Source organism: Lichenostomus cassidix, chromosome 27 (assembly GCF_008360975.1).
Source record: "Lichenostomus cassidix isolate B80296 chromosome 27, HeHo_3.0, whole genome shotgun sequence".
Classification (NCBI taxonomy): domain Eukaryota; kingdom Metazoa; phylum Chordata; class Aves; order Passeriformes; family Meliphagidae; genus Lichenostomus; species Lichenostomus cassidix.
This window is the reverse complement of record NC_139507.1, coordinates 1154897-1174794: the sequence shown is the minus strand read 5'-3', so window position 1 is coordinate 1174794 and position 19898 is coordinate 1154897. Positions and strand designations below refer to the sequence as shown.

The following is a 19898-nucleotide window of genomic DNA, read 5'->3' as shown; positions in this document are numbered from 1 at the left end:
AGGGGAAATGGAGAGGTGCCTCTGGCTGCCAGGTCTGAGGGGTGATCTGCTGGATCCCTTCTGAACTGTGCACAAAAACCCCTTGGATCTTACCTTGGGTGCAGAGAGCCAAAGGAGAGAAGCAGAACTGTGGATGCACAGATGTTTCTGTTGGGGTTTGGCCCTGTTTGGCCCCCAGCACACAACAGAGCAATACCTTTGTAACAGGAGAATCTCTTAAAGGTCATGAAAACTTCACCCTAGAAATCTGTTTTTTAAAATTTAATTGTACAGGGCTCAGTGTTCTTGACTGATGAACTGGAGGTGGGGGAGAATTGAAAAGGTCTATTGGGTAGTGCTCTCCCAATATTCAAACCTGAGCAAGGTGTTGGCAGGAACACTCCAGCATCCTGGAACTGCTTGTTCTGGAAATGCACTGGCACAGGGTGCCCAGAGAAGCTGTGGCTGCCCCTGGATCCCTGGCAGTGTCCAAGGCCAGGCTGGACAGGGCTTGGAGCAAGCTGGGATAGTGGAAGGTTGCTCAAGGCAGAGGGTTGGAACTGGATGATATTTAAGGTACTTCCAACCCAAACTATCCTGTGATTCCATGATTCTGTGATCCTTGTTTGTCTGGTCTATGTCCTGCTGCTCACAACTGCACAAAGTGGCTGCCCAACAGGGAGTTTTCTGCTTTGACACCTCCTCTTGTCCCTAGGATTGACCATTCCATGTTTCTGGAAGGCTCTGTGGGACCACCAGGCAGCCAGGTCACCATGGCAGCTCAGCATTACTGAGGGGCTGCTTTGAGCTGACATGAGCCCTGCAGTAGAAAAGAAAAGAACCAAGCCAGAAAAACAGTTACTTTAAAAATATTTGTCCCCCATTCCCTGGGAAAAGTTTGTCGTTCCCTTTGACTGTTTCCTCACCTTTGAGGTGCTGCCGTGGTGCCTTGGAAGGTCCTCACTGGCAGGGGGTTCTCCAGTTATGACAACTTGATTTGAGAACATGCTTTTCATTAATCGTTCACTGTGTGTGTAGCCAGGGGCATGCCTGGGCTGGATAATTGGATTTGGGAGGCCAGTGTTTGTACAATGGTGACACCTCTTGCTGTGAAGCCAATTTCTGCAGCGATGCAGCTGATACAACATCGGGGCAATCTGTTCCAGCCTTTGTTCCAGGGATGTCTGACTGGTGGAAAAAGTAAGCACAGCGAGAGACTTCCCTCAACAGCATGTCAGCTTCCAGCCCAGGGAAGCAAAATCAGGACCTTGTTCTGTGTCTCAAATGGTCCAGGGAAAAGCTGACAGAAGTGAAGCTCTGCAAAGTCTTGAGCAGCTTACACAGATTTACTGTTGCGTCTTTTCTTGGGTTCCTTTGGAACACCCAAGGGCTCTTTCATTGTGGCCTGGAGCCCTTTGTTCCTCATTTCTGTTCTTACTAAATTCAAAACTGAGAAGTTGGCAATAGGGTTTTTCCCAGCTGATCTTGTTTATTGTCCATACATCCCTTACAGGTACATTTTGTGCCCTTTCTGTCTGTGCTTAGTTATTTCAAGCAATCCAAATCTTCTTTGCTTTTCTTTAAAAAAATTTCCCCAGTACTCTTTGGATGCTCAGTGTTTGGATCCCAGTTGGTGGTTCTGTCAAATGCAGAGTTTCAGAGCCTGCTCTGCCCTCGGACAGGGAAATGCCAGCTTTAATCCAGCCTTGCACACTTTGGGTGAAATCCAAGCCCTGTGCAAGTGAGGTTTAGCCAGGAAGCTTTGAGCTTCCCAGCAGCTCCAATGGCCTTTGCATGGCTGGAGCTGCACTAGGTCTGAGCTAAAGCCACAGCTGTAACTGAGTGCTAGAAGTGACTGCTGAGCACAGCAGCTGTGGTGCAGGGGCTGCTGCCTTCCCTCAGTGTCTCATGGCTTCAAGGAATAAATAAGGAATGTGTTATGCATTACTTTATCCACACACAGGGATGAGATTCTCAGTCCCAGCTCCCTGGGTTTGTTGCTGTGCTCAGTGCAGCACTGCCAGTTTCTGCTGTGGGTTTTGTGCTCCCTGCTCTTGCCTTTCCCTTCGCTGTCCCCTGTCCTGCCTTGCTTCCCCAGCTCTCTCCTTCAGCCACTGAAATGGTCTCTTATTCCCACAGCCTCCTTGGGGGAGCAGCCCTGGCAGTGGCTGGGGCTGCTCGGGGGCTCATTGTCTTCAGTCCCCTTGGGTGTGTTGGGTTGTTCCCAGAACCTCAGACTGGTTGGGGTTGGAATGACTTTAAAGCTCATCCAGTACCACCCCCTGACATGGGCAGGGACACCTTCCACTGTCCCAGGCTGCTCCAAGCCCTGTCCAGACTGGCCTTGGACACTTTCAGGGATCCAGGAGCAGCCACAGCTTCTCTGTGCCAAGGCCTCCTCACCTTCATGGGGGTAAATTTCTTCCCAATATCCCAAGTAACCCTGGCACTGGGAAGCCATTCCCTGTGTCCTGTCCCTCCATCCCTTGTCCCAAGTCCCTCTCCAGCTCTCCTGGAGCTCCTTTAGGCTCTGGAAGGAGCTCTTAGCTCTCCCTGGAGCTTCTCCTCTCCAGGTGAACTCCCAGCTCTCCCAGCCCGCCTCCAGAGCAGAGAGGCTCCAGCCCTTTCATCATTTCTGTGGCCCTCTCTGGACTTGCTCCAACAGTTCCATGCCTTTCTTGTGTTGGGATCTCAGTCACAAACATGGTGTTTCCCAGTCATGTTTTACCTGGATTTGATTGGCACTGGGAAGTCCCTTCCCTTGAAATAAAATCATAAATCCGTGTAGCACAGGAAGAGTACGGAAAGTGACCAATTCTCTCCCTGCTCGCTGCCCTTCTCCCTGCGCAGGTGTGGAGAGGCACCCTGGCCCGGCTGCGCTACCGGCGGACGCGGGCGGCGCTGACCATCCTGCGGCACTACCGGCGCCACAAGGTGCGATCTTACCTGCGCGAGGTGGTGCGGCGATTCCGCGACGTGCGGCAGCTGCCCGACCGCGGCCGCAGCATCCCCTGGCCCACCCCGCCCAAGGTGCTGCGCCGCTTCGAGGAGGCTCTGCAGGACATCTACCACAGGTACAGCCCAGCTGCCCCTGGCGTGTGGAGAAGGAAAACCTTACCAAATGAGCGCCTTGTTAGCCTTGTAAGATCCTTGCTGACTCCTGTTACTTTGGCTCTGTGCACCTGCTAACGGTGTTCTGTGCTGTTTATCACCGTTGTTACATTGGCTCACACCCACAGCAGGGGACACAGCACTGAAGGACATCCATCAGGTGTCAGTGGCCTTTGTGCCCTTGGCCAGGCAGATTAATCCATTCCAAAGATTTACCACTGAACCACAGAATCGCAGGATGGTTTGGATCTTAAATCCCATCCAGTTCCACCCCCTGCCATGGGCAAGGGCACCTTGCACTGTCCCAGGTAGTTCCATTGTGATGAACATTGTGTTTCCTTGGACCCTTCTTGGCTGTTTTGGTTGTTTTCAAAGGAAAGAGCAGCTGCTCCTGGATGAAGGGGAAAAGAAAAAGAATCTTCTCGATTTCCTCAAGATTTCTCATAGTAATGCAGTGTTTTCTACAGTAAAATGAATGATGTTCCCCTGGTCACCCATGTTCTGTGTGCAGAACAGGTGTTTATACATTCATTAAACCTCCCAGTATCTAAAGGCTGGTGATTTTTTTTCCCTCTGGGAAGCTGTAGGCAAAATAGTTACAATTCCAATTTGAAAAACGATGACTTCTGAAGGTGGTTGAACAAGAGAAATGTTGGCTGGAGGGGCATTCAGAGATCTCCTGTCCAGCCATCAGCTTGCAGGGCAGTTCCAGCAAGCAGCTCTAGATCAAGGCTGCTTTGTTATTTTCCCCAGCTGTCTCTTTCAGGAGAGACATCCATCCACCCACAGCCTGTCTGGGGAGAGAGTCCTGCTTTCAGAATTAGCTCAGTTACCAGAACTACAGATTTTTCGTTGCTAAAAGTCTTTTTATAGCATTAATCCTGGAGCTCGGGTGCTGCTGCTGAAGGCTGGGGTGTGGTGTGGAGCAGTGGATGAGCTGCCCTGCCCTGTTCCACAGCACAGTTTGAATTGAAGGGCCAAATTCAGCTGTTAAAGGAGAATGATGCTGTGAATGAGACAAAAAATGGGTTTGCAAACACGTCATTGCAAACAGATGCACCAGTGGGTGTGGGATGGGGAGTGTGGCACCAAACGAGTCAGGGTCGGAGGTAAGATGTGACCTTGAAGCATCAACTGAGCTTCCAGCTGTAGGAATGCACGGGAAGGACTCTGAGGGTGTCCCTGTGGTGCTGCTCTGGCAGCAGGAGTCCTTGCAGGCCGTGCTGGGGCTGTGGGGCTGACCAAGGTCACTTTGGTGGCAGGTGGAGAGCGGCTGAGCTCATCCGGAGTGTCCCCCCAGAGCTGCTACCTCAGCTGAGGGCCAAGGTCGCTGCCATGGAGCTGCTGAAGGGCCACAGGGCTGACATCGGCCTCCAGAGAGCCTGGCAGGGGAACTACATCGCACTGGTGAGTGCAGGGGGTCTGGGGTTTGGGGTGCTGAAAGTTGGGGAACTCGGGAAAATGTGCGTTGGTTTCTTGGGAGGAGAAGTACTAGGAAATTTGCTCTGTAAGTGGGTTTATGTGGGTTCAGAATCTTCACTTCCACTGCACTAGGAGTGATTTTTGTGAATCCTGAGCAGAACCAGCAGCATTAAAGCAGTGCCATCAGCTGGCTCTGCAAACGGGGAAACACAGACCTCACTGGGAGACTGAAATGCTGGACAGAAGATAGCAGAGAGCCAGCAGGAGCAAAGAAATTCTCTCTGGGCAACTTTGGTTGCTTCCCTTTACTCCATCCTTCCTTGGAGCATTTTGGTGTGTCAAGGTTTGGTTTCCCAAAGCACAGCAAGGTGGAGGGAGCCATGTGCCAGCCGTGCCACTGCCATCCCCTCTTCCTTCAGCCGCCAGAGGAGAATGCTGAGCCTGTGTTTGCTCTTGCAGAAGCCAGACAGCCCCCAGAGCTCAGGCTCCTTCACCCCCGTGGCCAACGAGCTGAAGCGGAAGGACAAATACATGAACATCCTCTTCTCCTGCCACGTCCGCAAGGTAAGGGTGCTGGGGGGTCTTGGCTGTCCAGGGGATCCAGGAGCACCCTGGGGGTGCTGAGGCAGCAGCAAGGAGTTCAGGGCAGTTCCAAGGAGCTGCAGCAGGGATTGTTGGGTGCACCAAGGCTGGATGGCTGCTGGGGCCTCGTTGTGTCAGAGGCAAAAATAAACTGTAGTGTAGAGTCCCTGCCCATGCAGGGGGTTGGAACTGAATAATCTTCAAGGATCCTTCAACCCAAACCATTCCATGAGTCCATGATAAAATCACTTCATTCTACATAACTGGTTTGGGTCTGACATATTTCATAGCAGAATTGGTTTTTTGTTGATTTGGTTGAAAGGTTTAAACAACTGATTAAAAAAAACCAGATTTGCCTGATTTTGTGGGTAGTTCCTAATGATGCTGGTTTGAAATGTCTGTTAGGGAAGGATATCTTGAATTTTACAAAGCCAGCAGACAAACCAAATTTCATTGTCAGGCCCGGGCTGTGGGTGTTAAGGTGTTTTTAAGAAGCTGTATATTCTTATTTCTAAAAAGAGGCTATTGCAATTGGTCCCCATGTACATGGTTATTCCTTAGGATTCTGCAAATATTACATCTACACAATTCATTCTGCAGCACATAATCTCACTTTATAATAAAACTTTGCAAGTGGTAGTAGTTCTAGTGTTTATTGAACAGTGATTTGTGTTTATAAAAACAGAAACCTCTGATTGCTTTCCAAGCAAAAATATTTCAGTGGATTTTTGTGCTGAAGTGGCCACAATCTCGGTGAGAATAGAGTGAGTGTTGGTGTCAGGATTGAAGGAGGAGCAGGGGAGTCTGAATCCAAACCTCTTTACAACCTCACAGCACTTGAGCTGAACCTCCCTGAGGAACGGAGAAATTCAGGAGAATTTCCCCTGGCTGAAAATAAAATAATTCTTCTTCTAACTCATTTAATGAACTCACTCCAGTTGTTGCAATTCCTGGCTAAACTGGGCTAACTGTAAAAAGGACGATATTCAGTTGATAGAGATGTGATGATAGGAATTGTGGGTTTGGATGGGAGTGGAATGCTGGTGAGGGGAATCACTCAGGGTCTGTGTGTGATGAACACAGTGTGGGAGTTTCCTCTTGGTCACTGCTCTGCAGCTTTTCAGCCTTTAAGTCCCTGTGTTTGTCTTGCTCCTGGTATGGCTCCCAAGGCCAATATCCTGTGCAAGCACAGAGCAAGGCAGATTCCTGAAGCACAGATCCACACTTTAGCCTGTTCCCTGACTGCAAGGAAGAGCTCCTGCCTGTAGACAAGGGTCTGAGCAGCATTTGTTGTTTCTGATGTATGAAGGAATCCTTGAGCAGCCAACAGGCTGTGTTTCCATACTGTGACTGTGCAGGAAAAATCTGATTTTTGTGGGTTGGTTGCACTGAGATCCCAGCACTTCAACAGCAGAAGCAGACTGGGGACAGAATAGGTGTTACCCAGCATAAAGTGGATTTCTTCTGAGCCTGAGAGGCTTTCAGTGCTCTCAGAGGCACAGCTTTAGCTGACTGTGCGTGCATAAAAAGGGCAGCTCAGCTGAAATCACAAGTACTGCAGGGTTATAGACTTGCAGCCTTGTGGGTTTTAAATTATCTTGTAACTTCTTTTCCCTTTTGAAAGGTTAAATTGTTGTTGCTTTCTTCTCTCAGAGAGCTGGGACTTGATCCCCTGCTGGCCTGGCCAGTATGGGATTCCTCGGTGTGGCTTTTGGAGCCATCAGCAAAGAACTCCCTGGATCCCTGGAAGTGTCCAAGGCCAGGCTGGACAGGGCTTGGAGCAGCCTGGGGCAGTGGAAGGTGGCCCTGCCATGGCAGGGGTGGCACTGGGTGGTCTCCAAGGTCCTTCCAACCCAAACCATTCCATGATTCCATGATCTCAGCACTATTGAGGACAAGCCTGCAGCGTTGTGGGATCCTCAAGGATGTGTGTGAGCCTGAGGATTCCAGAGCACCTCCATGTCACAAATGCAAACAATGTCATCCAAACCCACACTTGGGTGTAGCCCCTTCTTGAAGGAGCCATTTGTCCTTCTGCTGGTACAGACAGAAAATGTCCAGGTGAGCCTGAAGTGAACAGAGCAGGGAAGACAAACTGCTGAAATCTGAAGGTTAACAGGACAAGCATTTGCCATTTGAAGATTGAACATTTCCTTTTCCAAGCAAGGCACTTCCTCAGGTCATCTGTTCTGGTTCAACACTGGATCTGCAGACTGAGCTCCAGTGAGAGCTGTTGGGGAGTGGGAGTGACTCTGTGCTCTGTCTGCAGGAGCACAGGCTGGGAACAGCCTCAGCCTCCCTTTGCCCTTCACAGGAAACAATTTCCATCCTAAGCTGTTTAAAATGAAGTGTTTCTCTTGTCAGAAATACAAGTTTTGGCATCCTGCCTCTCACCCCAGAGTAAGGGCAGTCAGGGGGTGACCCTCAGTGCTGGGACAGGGGGAATCTCTCTCATTGCTGCATTCTTCCCTTTCAATTTTTAACAAAATAAATAATCAGGTTTTTTCCTTTTAGCCTTGACTTCCCCATGTCCTACCAAATGTCATTGGCCCAGGGTGACACTTGCTGCTGGCACGTGCAGCCCAGCCCCGTGCTCAGGGCAGATTTGTCACATCTCTGATGTTAAACCTGGTTCCTGGTGGGTTTGCAGATTGTGTTTGTTCTCTGCTGAAAATTGGTTCACGTGAAGCTTTAACAGGGGCCTGAAGAGTGAATTATAGAAATGAAATTGTAATTATTAGGTGATTTCATTGCTTCCCTTTGATAATTCTCCTGAACAAAGCAGCGATTCACAAAAAAAGGCTGCTTGAGTTCATCCATGCTGTGTTTTCATGATTCAGCTTCTTTGAGGATTCTTAAGCAAAAAATGTGCTGCTCCTGCTGGTCCCTGAGACAGGAGGCTGTTAGTGGGAAGGTGTTAGAGGGCGCTTTGGTGGGTTGGGGTGAATGTTTTATTTCTGAGGCAGCAACAGCCTCCTCTGTGGCTTCCTGAAGGTCACCAAACCACGTGTGAAGTAGTTGTTGACTATCAACAGCAATGTCAGGGTCTGCTCTTGGAAATTTTCAGCCTAATACACTTCTTTGAACAGAAAACACATTAAAAGCATAAATATTGGGCGACTTGAACAGACACAGGTTAAGCCCAGAGTTCACCTATTTTACTTGTTTATGAGTAGAGCACAGCCTGTGACCTGTCAGATACTGGTTCATTAAATTCGTTGAGACAGAATTTTTTTAGCGCTGATTGACATTGATCTAATGAATTCTTCAGGAAGAATCTAGAAGATTCTAGATCAGGAGGAATTTCTTCCTGGAAAGGATGATCAGGGATTGGCAGGGGCTGCCCAGGGAGGTTTGGAGTCCTCATCCCTGGAGGTGTCCAAGGAGCACCTGGACATGGCACTGAGTGCTCTGGGCTGGGGACAAGGTGGGGATTGGGCACAGGTTGGACTCAGTGATCCTGGAGGTCTTTTCCAACCTCAATGATTCTGGGATTCTAAGCCAAAGAAGTAAATTTATCCAGGAACTGCTCTCCAGGTTTTGAGAGCTGCTGGTAAGTTTTCTGTGCTTGTGTGGGGTCCTGATTTTAGCAGCTTGAACTGAATAATAGCGAGGGGCTCTGTCTGGACCAGTTTTTATAGAAGGGCTGTGAAGAGGCTTTGAAGCCTCTCTGAGGGGAGGGGGATGGGCTTTGTGGTTGCTTGCCTGCAGTAGATACAGGTAGAAGCAGGTCATTCCTGCCTATGGAAAAATCCATCTTTTCTGAGCGTTGTGGTGCTTTCACTTTTTCAAAGGATATTTTCAAGATTTTTGCCTTAAGAAACCAAATGCATATTTCATGCAAACCTCCAGATTTCGTTGGATCACCTAGGAAACAACTCTCTCTCCGTTTTTTCTATAGAATAAGGCTTCTCTTCCCTCTTTCCCCTTGTCACTTGTGGCACCAAGCTCCCTTGAGAGGAACATCTCTTCCGAAGTCCAGTGCCCTGCGGTGTCCAGAGGCCACTGACAGAGACCTGAAAAACTTCCTTGAAGATTTTTCAGCTCTAGGCCAGACCTTCATTTCCCCCACGAGCTTGTCAAGAAGCTAAATTAGGACTGATTCGTATTTGGATCAACAAGATATAAATACAGAATGCCCAGAAGGTGCAGAGAACACAATGCTGGGAGGGCTGTTCTCCAGGAGGGGATGAGCTGTAGCTGAGAACATAAGGCCTGTCGTTACTCCTACAAGCCCAATAGTGGTATTTGAGTGGTGTCTGAGTCCCTTCTGTGCTCCCCTGCGTGACAGTTTTTACTTCATCCCACAGCAGGTATTATTTACAGAAATGCACCATAGGTGCACAAGGCACCTGAGGCCTCTTTTGCTTGGAAAGAGCTGGAAGGACATGAGAATTTGCTCCTGAGTGAGATGAGCTGCTGGGCCTCCCCTTGGTACATTTCTTTAGCTGAATTTTGATACTAAAACCAGGGGGGAACCATGACAATGAAGTGGAATTTAAAACATGCCAGTAGAGCTCCCACAATGTTCCATTGCCTTGGAATAAACCTTTGGGGTGCTGGTCAGCAGCAGAAGGTGAGTCCAGGTGTGCCCAGCTGTGCCAGAGGCCAAGGACACCTGGCTTGGATCAGGCATAGTGTGGCAGCAGGAGCAGGGCAGTGATTGTCCCCTGAGCTGGCACTGGTGGGGCACCTCCAGTGCTGGGGACAGCTCTGGGTCCCTCACAGTGAGAAGGACATTGAGGGGCTGGAGTGTGTCCTGGGAAGGGAATGGAGCTGGGAAAGGCCTGGAGCCCCAGGAGCAGCTGAGGGAGCTGGGAAAGGAGCTCAGCCTGGAGCAAAGGAGGCTCAGGGGGACCTTGTGGTTCTGCACAACTGCTGACAGGAGGGGACAGCCAGGGGGTCAGGCTGTGCTCCAGGGAACAGGGACAGGAGGAGAGGGAACAGCCTCAGGCTGGGCCAGGAGAGGCTCAGGGTGGATATTGGGAAAATTTCCTCACTGAAAGGGTTGTCCTACCCAGAGCTGTTCAGGGCAGTGGTGAAGTCCCCATCCCTGGAGGAGTTTCAAAGCCATGTGGCACTTGGGCACAGGGTTCAGTGGTGGCCTTGGCTGTGCTGAGGAAAGGTTGGACTTGATGATCTCAGGGGGCTTTTCCAGCCTTTCTGACTCTATGAAAGCTGAGAGTGCTTCTCATCTCTGCTTCCCAGGCTGCAGCCACAGGACCTCCTGCCCTGGGATGGCTCTGGTGTCACAGCCCCAGAAATCTGCTCCCTTTGTCCCCAGGGGCTCAGGGCTGGAGCCAGGCAGGATCATGGCAGTGGGCAGGGGATGCTCACTATGTCAGACTCTTGAAAAGAGTCCCAATAAATCAATGCCCACAGCATTGATCTGAGCTCTGAGGGGCAGATCCAGCATTGATTTGAGCTCTGAGGGGCAGATCCAGCCCCAGGGACTGGAGTTTGCTTCAGCTGCCAGGACCTGGAGCATGGAGAGGCCAGAGCTGCCCCAGGTCCTGCTGAGGAGCCAGTGCTGCTCTGCTCCACACCCACCATGTGACACCAGGCACTCCTAACCCACTTTCTCAGGGCCATTCAGTGTTTCGTAGCCTTTAGGCTTTTTTCTCCCATTCATCTGCTTCCTAAAATAATCCTGGTTACTCAGCATCTCTTCCTGTGAGACTTCCCAGGCCCTCAGTCGTGTTCTTCACCTTCTCTGAGCCACCACAGTCTCCTTCACGCTCACTTCTTGGTCCTTCCCAGGCCATTCCAGGTGAGCCCATGGCTCCCAGGATGTTATTCCCATGTTACTCCTTGCCTATGCCAACACTGCTGTTTCTGAGCTGCTTCATGTCTTTGTGCCAAGATCTCTCCAGAGCTGTCTGAAATCATCCTCGGTTGCTTTTTCTGAGTCGCTGCCGTTGATGTAAAGCTGTCACAGAGCTCCCCAGTTTGCATTTTTTGCCTTTATCTGCTCTGAACTTTGTCACTGTGCTGCCTTCTGACTGAGGATATTTAAGTTCTCCCGTTGTCTCCTGATTTCACCCTGGAAAATCCTATTTATGTTCTTCCTCCTCGTCACATCTTACCCTTGTCTCCCCTTCTCAGTTGATTAATAAATATCTCAGGGACTGTGATACACCAGTGACTCTGGGTTTGCCTCAGTGAAAAACAATTTCAACTTTGTGTCCTACTTTCTTACACACTTCCAACAAAACTTTGCATCCTGCCTTGTGAGAGTTTAGTACTGAGGGGTGTCTGAGAGCCTGGGTGAGGTGGAGCTGCTGCAGTGAGTCCAGAGGCTGTGGAAATACTCCAGGGGCTGGAGCCCTTCTGGAGCCAGGCTGGGAGAGCTGGGAATGTTCACCTGGAGAGGAGAAGCTCCAGGGAGAGCTCAGAGCTCCTGCCAGTGCCTAAAGGAGCTCCAGGAGAGCTGGAGAGGGACTGGGGACAAGGGCTAGAGGGACAGGACACAGAACAAGGATGCCCAAAGCCTCAGGACTGTGACAGCCGTGGTGCAGCCTGGGCTCTGTAGGGCAGGAATTCTCCATGGAACCTTTTCATGGGATTCTCCATGGAAGCTTTGGGGTGCCAGAGGCACATGGATAATGTGGAGACAGCCTGGATTCAAGCTCTGCATGGACAGTGCTTGAACATGGCTTGGGGAAGCATCTGGCCTTGGTTTGAGGGAAGCCCTGGAATTCCCCAGGGTGCCACAGCTCTGCTGGATAACTGGGAATGTTGCTCCTCAGAGACTCTGCATCTCTCTGTTTGTAAAATGGGGTCACAGGGTCCATGTTCCCTTTTCACTAGGCCAAGATCTGAGGAGAAAACCTGTTCAGGAGCTATGTGGGTTTGGGGTATTTTTGTGAGTTCGGGGTATTTATGAGTTTGGAGTATTTGCTACGTGAGTTTGGGGTATTCTTGTGTGAGTTTGGGTATTTTTGTATGAGTTCAGTGTATTTTTGTGCAAGGTTGGTGTATTTTTGTGCGAGTTTGGGGCATTTTTGTGTGAATTTGGCACTTAGCACTGCACAGTTTGCACTCCTGTGTGCTGGTGATCAGTGATCAGTGATCAGTGGCACTGACCAGGTGTTTCTCTGCAGGTGAATCGCTTTAACAAGGTGGAGGACAGAGCCATTTTCATCACTGACAGACACCTGTACAAGATGGACCCCATGAAGCAGTACAAGGTGATGAAGACCATCCCCCTCTACAACGTAAGTACAGGGCTGGGCATCCTCCCCTGAGGCTCTCCCAGGGCAGTGTCTTTACTCTGCAGCTCCATTTTCACATCCATGAAATTGAAAAAGTCCTTGGGTTACGGTTTTTAATACATTTAATGTCTTTATAACAGTTACAGTGCAGTTATTGCAACACCAAAGCATCAGGGTGGGAGTGTTGGGGTGTCTGGGCAGGGCCAGGAGTTGGATTCTATGGTTCTGTATCCCTTCCAACTCAGGATATTCCATGGTTCTATGACTCTATGATCATATTAGCTTTTAATTTCAGTGCATAAAATAAAAGCTAAACCCTAAACTGCCTCTTACACTCCTCTGCTCCCTCCCTGTTTCAGTTGTTTTTGCTGTGAGCAGGATGCTCACAACTCTGGACAGGGCTGGCATTTCACAGCAGCTTATGGCACTGCTCCTGTGTCTCTGGGGGTTTGTTTGATCCTTCGTGTCATGCATGAATTTATTTATTTTAATTTTTTTCAATTTGTTCGTGTTAAATGTAAACCTTACCAAAGCTAAACTCGGAATTATGCTGAGGCCTGGCCTTGGGGGTAGCAGGGTGGAGCTGCCAGGGCCGAGGCAGTGGATTAGCAGGGCTGGAAGGGGGTGGGCAGCACCTCAGCTCTGCTCCTCAGCATCCTGGAGCAGGGATTCAGCTGCCTGCTTGTCTCCCTCAGCCCGAGGTGACAGTGCTCTGGTTATCTCCAACCTCCAGAGCCTGCCTGGCTGCTGGGAAATGCCCTGCAAGCGTTTATTGGGATGTTTGCATTTGGAGAAATGACAAACCTGGCATCTCTGTATTGCTGGGAGGGCAGGGATGGGATTAGTGTGGGGTGAAATCTCATCTGCAGATGTGGAGGGAATGATTAGCTCAGGCTGCATCCATAATGTGGGTTTAGTCTCCTCCTGCCCTCCTTGCTAGGCATCAGCCTCAGCTGGGCACCAACCACAGTGTATCCATGGAGTAGCTACTCCCAGTTGGAACACTGGCTGCAGCAGGCAGAGTCTCCATGGCAGTGCCTCTTGTTTTGAAAGGAAGCTGCCCTGAGCAGCTGCAGGAGCTGTTCCTGGCCAGGCTCTGTCCCAGCACCGGTGTCTCTGTGTCTCTGTGCTCAGAGGGGCTGGCAGCACATCCTGCTGCCCCGGGGCTGTGTGCCTGTGCAGAGCAGGGAAAACACCTCCAGCCTGAGCCAGACTGGGGGCAAACACCCCCACCCTGGGGCAAACCTTGTTCAAACACCCCAACCTGGGGCAAAAACCCCCACCCTGGGGCAAACCTTGTACAGACACCTCCAGCCTGGGGTAAACACACCCAGCCAGTGCAAACTGGGGGGCAAAAACCCCCAGCCTGGGGCAAACCTTGTGCAAACACCTCCAGCCTCTTAGCAGAGCTCAGAAAATCACACTCACACAGTCACACTCACACTCCCAGCCTCTCAGCAGAAGGGTTTTCCACACCTGGTTTTCCAGGTTTTCCACACCTGGTTTTCCCAGACCTCCTTTGCCCAGACAGGTGTTTCTTGGTGACATGTCAAGGTGGACAAAGTGGGATTTTGTCCATCACAATATCTCACTATTGTTTTCTAACCTAAGTGTTCAGGCCGCTGCAAGTCACTGACTCCGTGAGGAATGATAATTAGTAATAATAATTTTAATATAGTAGTTTATAAATAAATTTGTGTTTATCACAGAACAATGTCTGCTTTCCCTCTGTGCCTGATGACTGTAAAGGTACAGATTGTACATTTACAGCAGCACAAGACCACATCATTGTTGGTGGCCTGAACATTTCTCTCTGAAATCCTTAATGCCTTCAAAATTAGGGATGAGCAAGTCAGGTACAATTTCAGGTTACTTACAGAATATCTGTTGCTTAGAACTGTCAGTAATTACTGCTTTTTCACCAGAAAAAGTGTGTCTAAAATGGAATATCCATTTCTACAGAGAGCCATAGGATGGGCTGTGTTTTGGCTCAGTGTTGGCTCAGTGGTGGTTGTGTGGCTGCTTTGCAGTTCCTCAGGACCAAGAACAGTTGATGCTCAGTGCAGACAGATCTCTTGCTCTGAGAATTCTCACCTTTCTGCAGATAGAAATCAGTTTTACTGGGAGATCTGCAGTTACTCTCTTCAGTAACCTCCCTCAGGGGTTTTTGGCCAGACAGTTTCTTTGACCTGAGCAGGAGTTCCTGATGTTCCAGGGGTCATGGAGTGCCTGGCACAGGAAGGATTGATCCAGGAGATTCTCTGCTGACTCATACAGGTGGCAGGGTAATATTCCAGAGTGGAAATGTGATTAAAACAAGCTTTGGTAAATTCTGGGGTGTTAAATTCCAGCTCTGCTGGCCACAGCCTCTCCTTGTAGCTGCTCCTCCTGCCTTGTGGAACAGCCCCAGAGCTGCCCCTGCCCAGCTGGGCTGCTCCAGGGCCTGAGGTGGGCACTGATCCTGCTGATGGATCCACAGCTCCCTGAGCTGCAGGAAGGGGAGAGGTGGAGAGAGTTTGGGGTGTCTTTGGTTCATACACAGGACACAAAATATTTCAGTGAATCATGGAATGTTTTGGCTTGGAAGGGACCTTAAAAACCATCCTGTTCCACCTCCTTTGCCATGGCAGGGACACCTTCCACTATCCCAGGTTGCTCCAAGCCCTGTCCAACCTGGTCTTGGACTCTGCCAGGGATCCAGGGACAGCCACAGCTTCTGTGGCCATCCTGTGCCAGGGCCTCTCCACCCTCACAGGGAGGAATTATTTCCTAATATCCAACCCCAGCTTACTGTCTTTCAGTTTGAAACCACTCAATTTGTATTTCTCTTGCCAAGGTTTCTCAGATTTAACTCTGGCAAGCAGTCAGTCCTATAGAGCAGTTGTTTGTTCCTTCTGGTAGTTAATTTTTATATTTTGTTACCTAATGTTTATATTTGTGTTGTCTTGCCCCTCCTGAGCTGCCTTGCACACTCTCCCTGATTTTTCTGTGCCTGATCCCTTCTTTCATGGAAGTCCTTCCACCATGTGAGGGAGGCAGTGGAAGGAGCTGATCAGTGATACAGAAATCCCTTCCTTCTTGGGAAAAGAACAATTGTTTGAAATGCTACAAAGATTTTTTGAGGAGCAAGTGGGTAGTAATGACCCTGGCTGTGATGTGTATCCATGGATCAGCCCTGTCCTACGTTTGATGGGAGCTCTCTGGGAGCAGGGATTGTCCCTCCCACCCACAGAGGTGACCCTGCTGGAATCCTCTGCCTGCTCCCTCTGCTGCTCCCTGTCAGCGTTTCAGAAGCTCCCTGTCAACACAGCAGCATCCTTAGGGGTGGCGTTTCCATGGAAATCTCACTGGAGACAGTCAGCTGATGGCTCCTACAGACACAAACTTGTTTGCAGCTGAGGAAATCGCTCCCCATCTCCCAGAGCTGAGTTTGCCTGGACATGGTTGGAGTCACTGCTGTCCCTGCACAGTGCCAGGCTCTGCACTGGGACAGGGGAAGGGCTGGAAACTAAACCAGGTTTGATTTGGCTTAGATGGAAAGAAGGAGATTTTTACAGTGAGGGTTTGAGGCCCTGGCACAGGGTGCCCAGAGAAGCTGTGGCTGTCCCTGGATCCCTGGCAGTGTCCAAGGCCAGGCTGGACAGAGCTTGGAGCATCCTGGGGCAGTGGAAGGTGTCCCTGCCATGGCAGGGGTGGCCCTGGGTGATCCTTAAGGTCCTTCCCACCCAGTCCATGCCATAGTCTGTGTGAGGAATTCTGTGCACAACGACAAACAACAACTTTCCTTTCAGCCCTGGTGGTTTCTCCCTGCTGAGATGCTGCTTTCAGGGATTCTGTGTGGATTTTCCATGTGCCAGCACTCTGGCATTGCCCCAGAAGTACCAACACACAGTTCTGTTCTTACCTGAATTCAAACCAGGCAGTGGCACAGAGCAGTTCAAAGGCACCCAAGCAGCAGAATGGCTCTTGCAGCCACCTCTCCCCTCCATCAGGGAACACAATAAAGGATGTTCTGCAGAAGCTGAGGATTTTTTCCTGCTCTTCAAGCAGAGCCAATATTAGTGTTGGTAAATACTGAGATAAGCACCTTCTCTGAAATGATTTCTTTTGTGCTGCATTTATTCACTCACAGAGTCTTATGGGGAGGGGTGAAATGGGAAGATTTTTGAAGGGCTCTTGGCCTCCTAACAGGGTTCTGTTGAATAATTAATGTTTAAATTGCCTTTTCAAATCCGACACTGCGACTTGTTCATCTTTCACACTCGCTGCACATTTAAAACCTTGATGGCAGCAGTCCCTGTGGTGCTGTTGTGCTCACAGGAGGGTATTTAAGCATGCAAATTAATTTTAAGGGACACTATAAAGCCAGGCAGCTGTTAATGCCTGTGCATGAAGTGGAGCTTGTTTGGAAAGCATTTCATAACCCCAAAATAGCCTGCCCAGGGAATAAACTCCACCTGTGCTGGGTGCAACTGGTAGCAGGAGGGTCCTGCCTGGGGTTCCTGGGTCAGCAGCTGCTGTCCTTCCGTTCCTGGGGTAATAAACCACCAAAATGCCAGGGATTAGACCCTGAGTGGTGTCTCATCCCAAAAATAGGGCACAGACCACTGTGCTGTGGGCTGTGCTGGCCTTTTCTGGGATGTGTGAGGCACCCAGAGCTGCTGGCACAGCTTCCTTGGAAATAACACATTGGGAGTGCTGAGGCAAACACCACGACCAGCCTGAGCCTGTGGGATCCATGAGCTGGAAGGAGTTGGGAATCTCCAGCTGGGTTAGTGCTCACCCAGGCTCTGGGTGGACACAGGAGCCTTTTCCCTTAAACAAGGGAATAATGAGACTTGAATTTTCACAAAATGGTTCATAGGTGCCTCTCAATTGTAGGAGAATGGAGCTTCTCTCTGCAAACCCCTGGATGGCTTGAAGGAGCCCTTTAATGGACAGGGAATGTCTGCTGTGTTCTCCCTGTACTCATCATCCTTTCACTTGTTTTTCTTTCTTTCTTCTTTTTTTTTTAAATTTTATTCCTATTCTATTCTATTCTATCAACTTTATTCTATTTATTTTATCCTATTTATTTTATCCTATCTAGTTTATTCTGTTTTCCTTTCTCCTTTCTCTGCTTTGCTGTACTTGCCTTTGGAGGCTTTTCTTGCCCTCCTTACGCTTTGTTTCCCCAGCCCAGATCCTTTTTATGTTTTCTCTAATATTCATCTGAGCAACCTGTGCTCCCAGATTGCCCCTCCTAAAATTTCCTGCTTTTCCTTTGTGAGGTGATGACAAAGCTTTTGAGGAGCCAGATGTAGTTACTTAACAGACAACAAAGAAAATTCCAGAAAATAAAAAGCTCAAACCAATCCTTCACATTTTGTTTTGTCAGAACAGCCAGACCTTATCCATGCCTAAAGATGGGAATCTTTGGGGCTTTGTGGGGTTTGCAGCTCAAATTCTTCTTAAATTCTTGTTGTTACCTGCAAATCACAGGGGCACAGAGTTGTTCAGGTTGAGAAAAGCCTGTGAAATCATCAAGTCCATCCCAGCAGCATCACTAAACCACATCCTCCAGTGCCACATCCACACGTTTTTTGGACACTTCCAGGGCTGGGGACTCCAGCTGTGCTAGGGCTGGACAATCCTTTCAGGGAATAAATTCTCCCAGTATCCAACCTAAACCTTCCCTGGCACAGCCTGAGGCCATCAGACACCTTTGGTTTCCCAAAGTGTGGGTTTGGAGATGCTGTTGGGCAAACTCCTGATGAATGTGGCATTCAGTGGTGTCATCCAGGGGAGGCTTTGGGGGAAAGCTTTTACCTGGGGCTGCTGAGGGAGCAGCTGGTGCCATCCTTGCAGGTGCCCTGTGGCCCTGGGCGGGGAGAGGAGCACAGCAGGGACACAGGTGATGCCTGAACAGGCTTACCTAACACAGAGGCTAGACAAAGTTAGAACAAAAAGCAGATTAGTTTATTAAAAGCTTTTAGGTGCATTTAGGGCAGGCAGAGCCTACTTGAGAGGCTGCACCCAAAATTGGACAATGGGTCATGAGTTTTTCATATTTTATAAGTTCTGTCCATTAACATCTCAGGCCTTAATCCTCCAATTACACTTTCAGGTGATGATGTCAATGACTTCAAGTTTGCTCCCCCAGTTCAGTGTTGTTTACGTATTTTGGAGCTCTGAGGCAGCAAAGTGTGCCTTGTGAGAGGAATTGTTTTGTCTAAAATGCTGGGAACAGCAGCTTTAGCACCCTGTATGGAGTCCAGCATTGCACACTAAAATTACAGATACATGAAAAATATAGAAGCTAAAAATCTTAAGGCATCACAGGAGCTGCTCTGAGCCATCCCAGGCTGGGAGGTGACATTCCCAGGCTGGATGGGGACACTCCCTTGCACCTCTCAGGTTGCTGAATTCCACAAAAGCACTGTCATTTCACTTTGTTCAGCTGCTGGATCACCCCTCACTGGCACCCCTCAGCTCTGGGGTGGAGGCTGGGAGCATCCTGGAAAAGAGAGACCCAGTCTGGCAGTGGCAAAGGCACAGAGAATCATGGAATGGTTTGGGTTGAAGGACCTTAAACCCTGTCCAGTGCCACCCCTGCCATGGCAGGGACACCTTCCACTGTCCCAGGCTGCTCCAAGCCCTGTCCAACCTGGCCTTGGACACTGCCAGGGATCCAGGGGCATCAATGTTTTTATATCAACACACCAAGTGTTGTTCTTCTCCCCACAGCTGGTGGGGCTGAGTGTCTCCAATGGGAAGGATCAGCTCGTGGTGTTCCACACCAAGGACAACAAGGATCTCATCGTTTGTCTCTTCAGTAATGATCCCTCCAACGACAGCAGGATCGGGGAGCTCGTGGGAGTCCTGGCCAGTCACTTCAAGAGGTCAGTGCTGGGTTTGTTGGACACCCTCTGATGGTGCCAGATCGTTCCTGGGGTCACTGTGCTGCTGGGCTCTCTTGTGTTCCTTCACTGCAATCCTGGGATACCACAGCAATGGTTTTTCCTGCCATTTTTGGGACACACTTTTACCTGTAACACTGTTGCCTCTTCTGCTTTCCTTGTGTGTGACAGCCACTGGTGTTTGGGGGACTAATGTCACTGAAGATGCACTTGGAGTGTGTCATGATGGCTCCTGAGGGCTTCCTACAGCCAAACTCTTCATATTTAAAATTAAGATGGAGTTTTCATGTCTCAGGTTGCTCCCCTGCCCCTCTACCAGCAGGTGATTTATTGCTTGAGCTGTGAAATGTCATCTCTGCTCCCTGAGATGTCTGTCTGTAAATCCCTGAGCCAAAGCTGGTGATGAGGTACAGGAACAGCCAGGATTGAGCTCCTGGAGCAGCAACAGCCACCTGCATCCCAGGAGGGAATTCCAGTCTGCCCAGACCAGCACCAGGCAGGGGCTGCACTGGAGAAGCAGGGTGTGGAGTGAGGAGACCTTTGGGTTGTTCCCTGGCTCCCCAGAGATTCCCAGGAGGAATGATGCTGATCAGCATTGCAGCCTGGGCTCTGCTGTTCACATGCTCCACACGACTGATAAAGTGGAGTCTTTACAGGTAAATCTTCATGCAGAGCTGCCAGTGGCAGGAAA

At 49.8% G+C, this 19898-nt stretch overlaps 1 protein-coding gene across 1 annotated transcript in view; it reads left to right on the top strand.

Moving 5' to 3' along the window:
• MYO1D (myosin ID) overlaps positions 1-19898 on the top strand; it is a 157031-nt gene that overhangs the window by 80980 nt on the left and 56153 nt on the right. The window contains exons 17-21 of the mRNA XM_085083545.1: positions 2830-3053; positions 4353-4497; positions 4972-5076; positions 12198-12311; positions 19035-19189. Coding sequence (XP_084939671.1) covers positions 2830-3053; positions 4353-4497; positions 4972-5076; positions 12198-12311; positions 19035-19189 — 743 coding nt within the window. The remainder of the gene's footprint in view (positions 1-2829; positions 3054-4352; positions 4498-4971; positions 5077-12197; positions 12312-19034; positions 19190-19898) is intronic.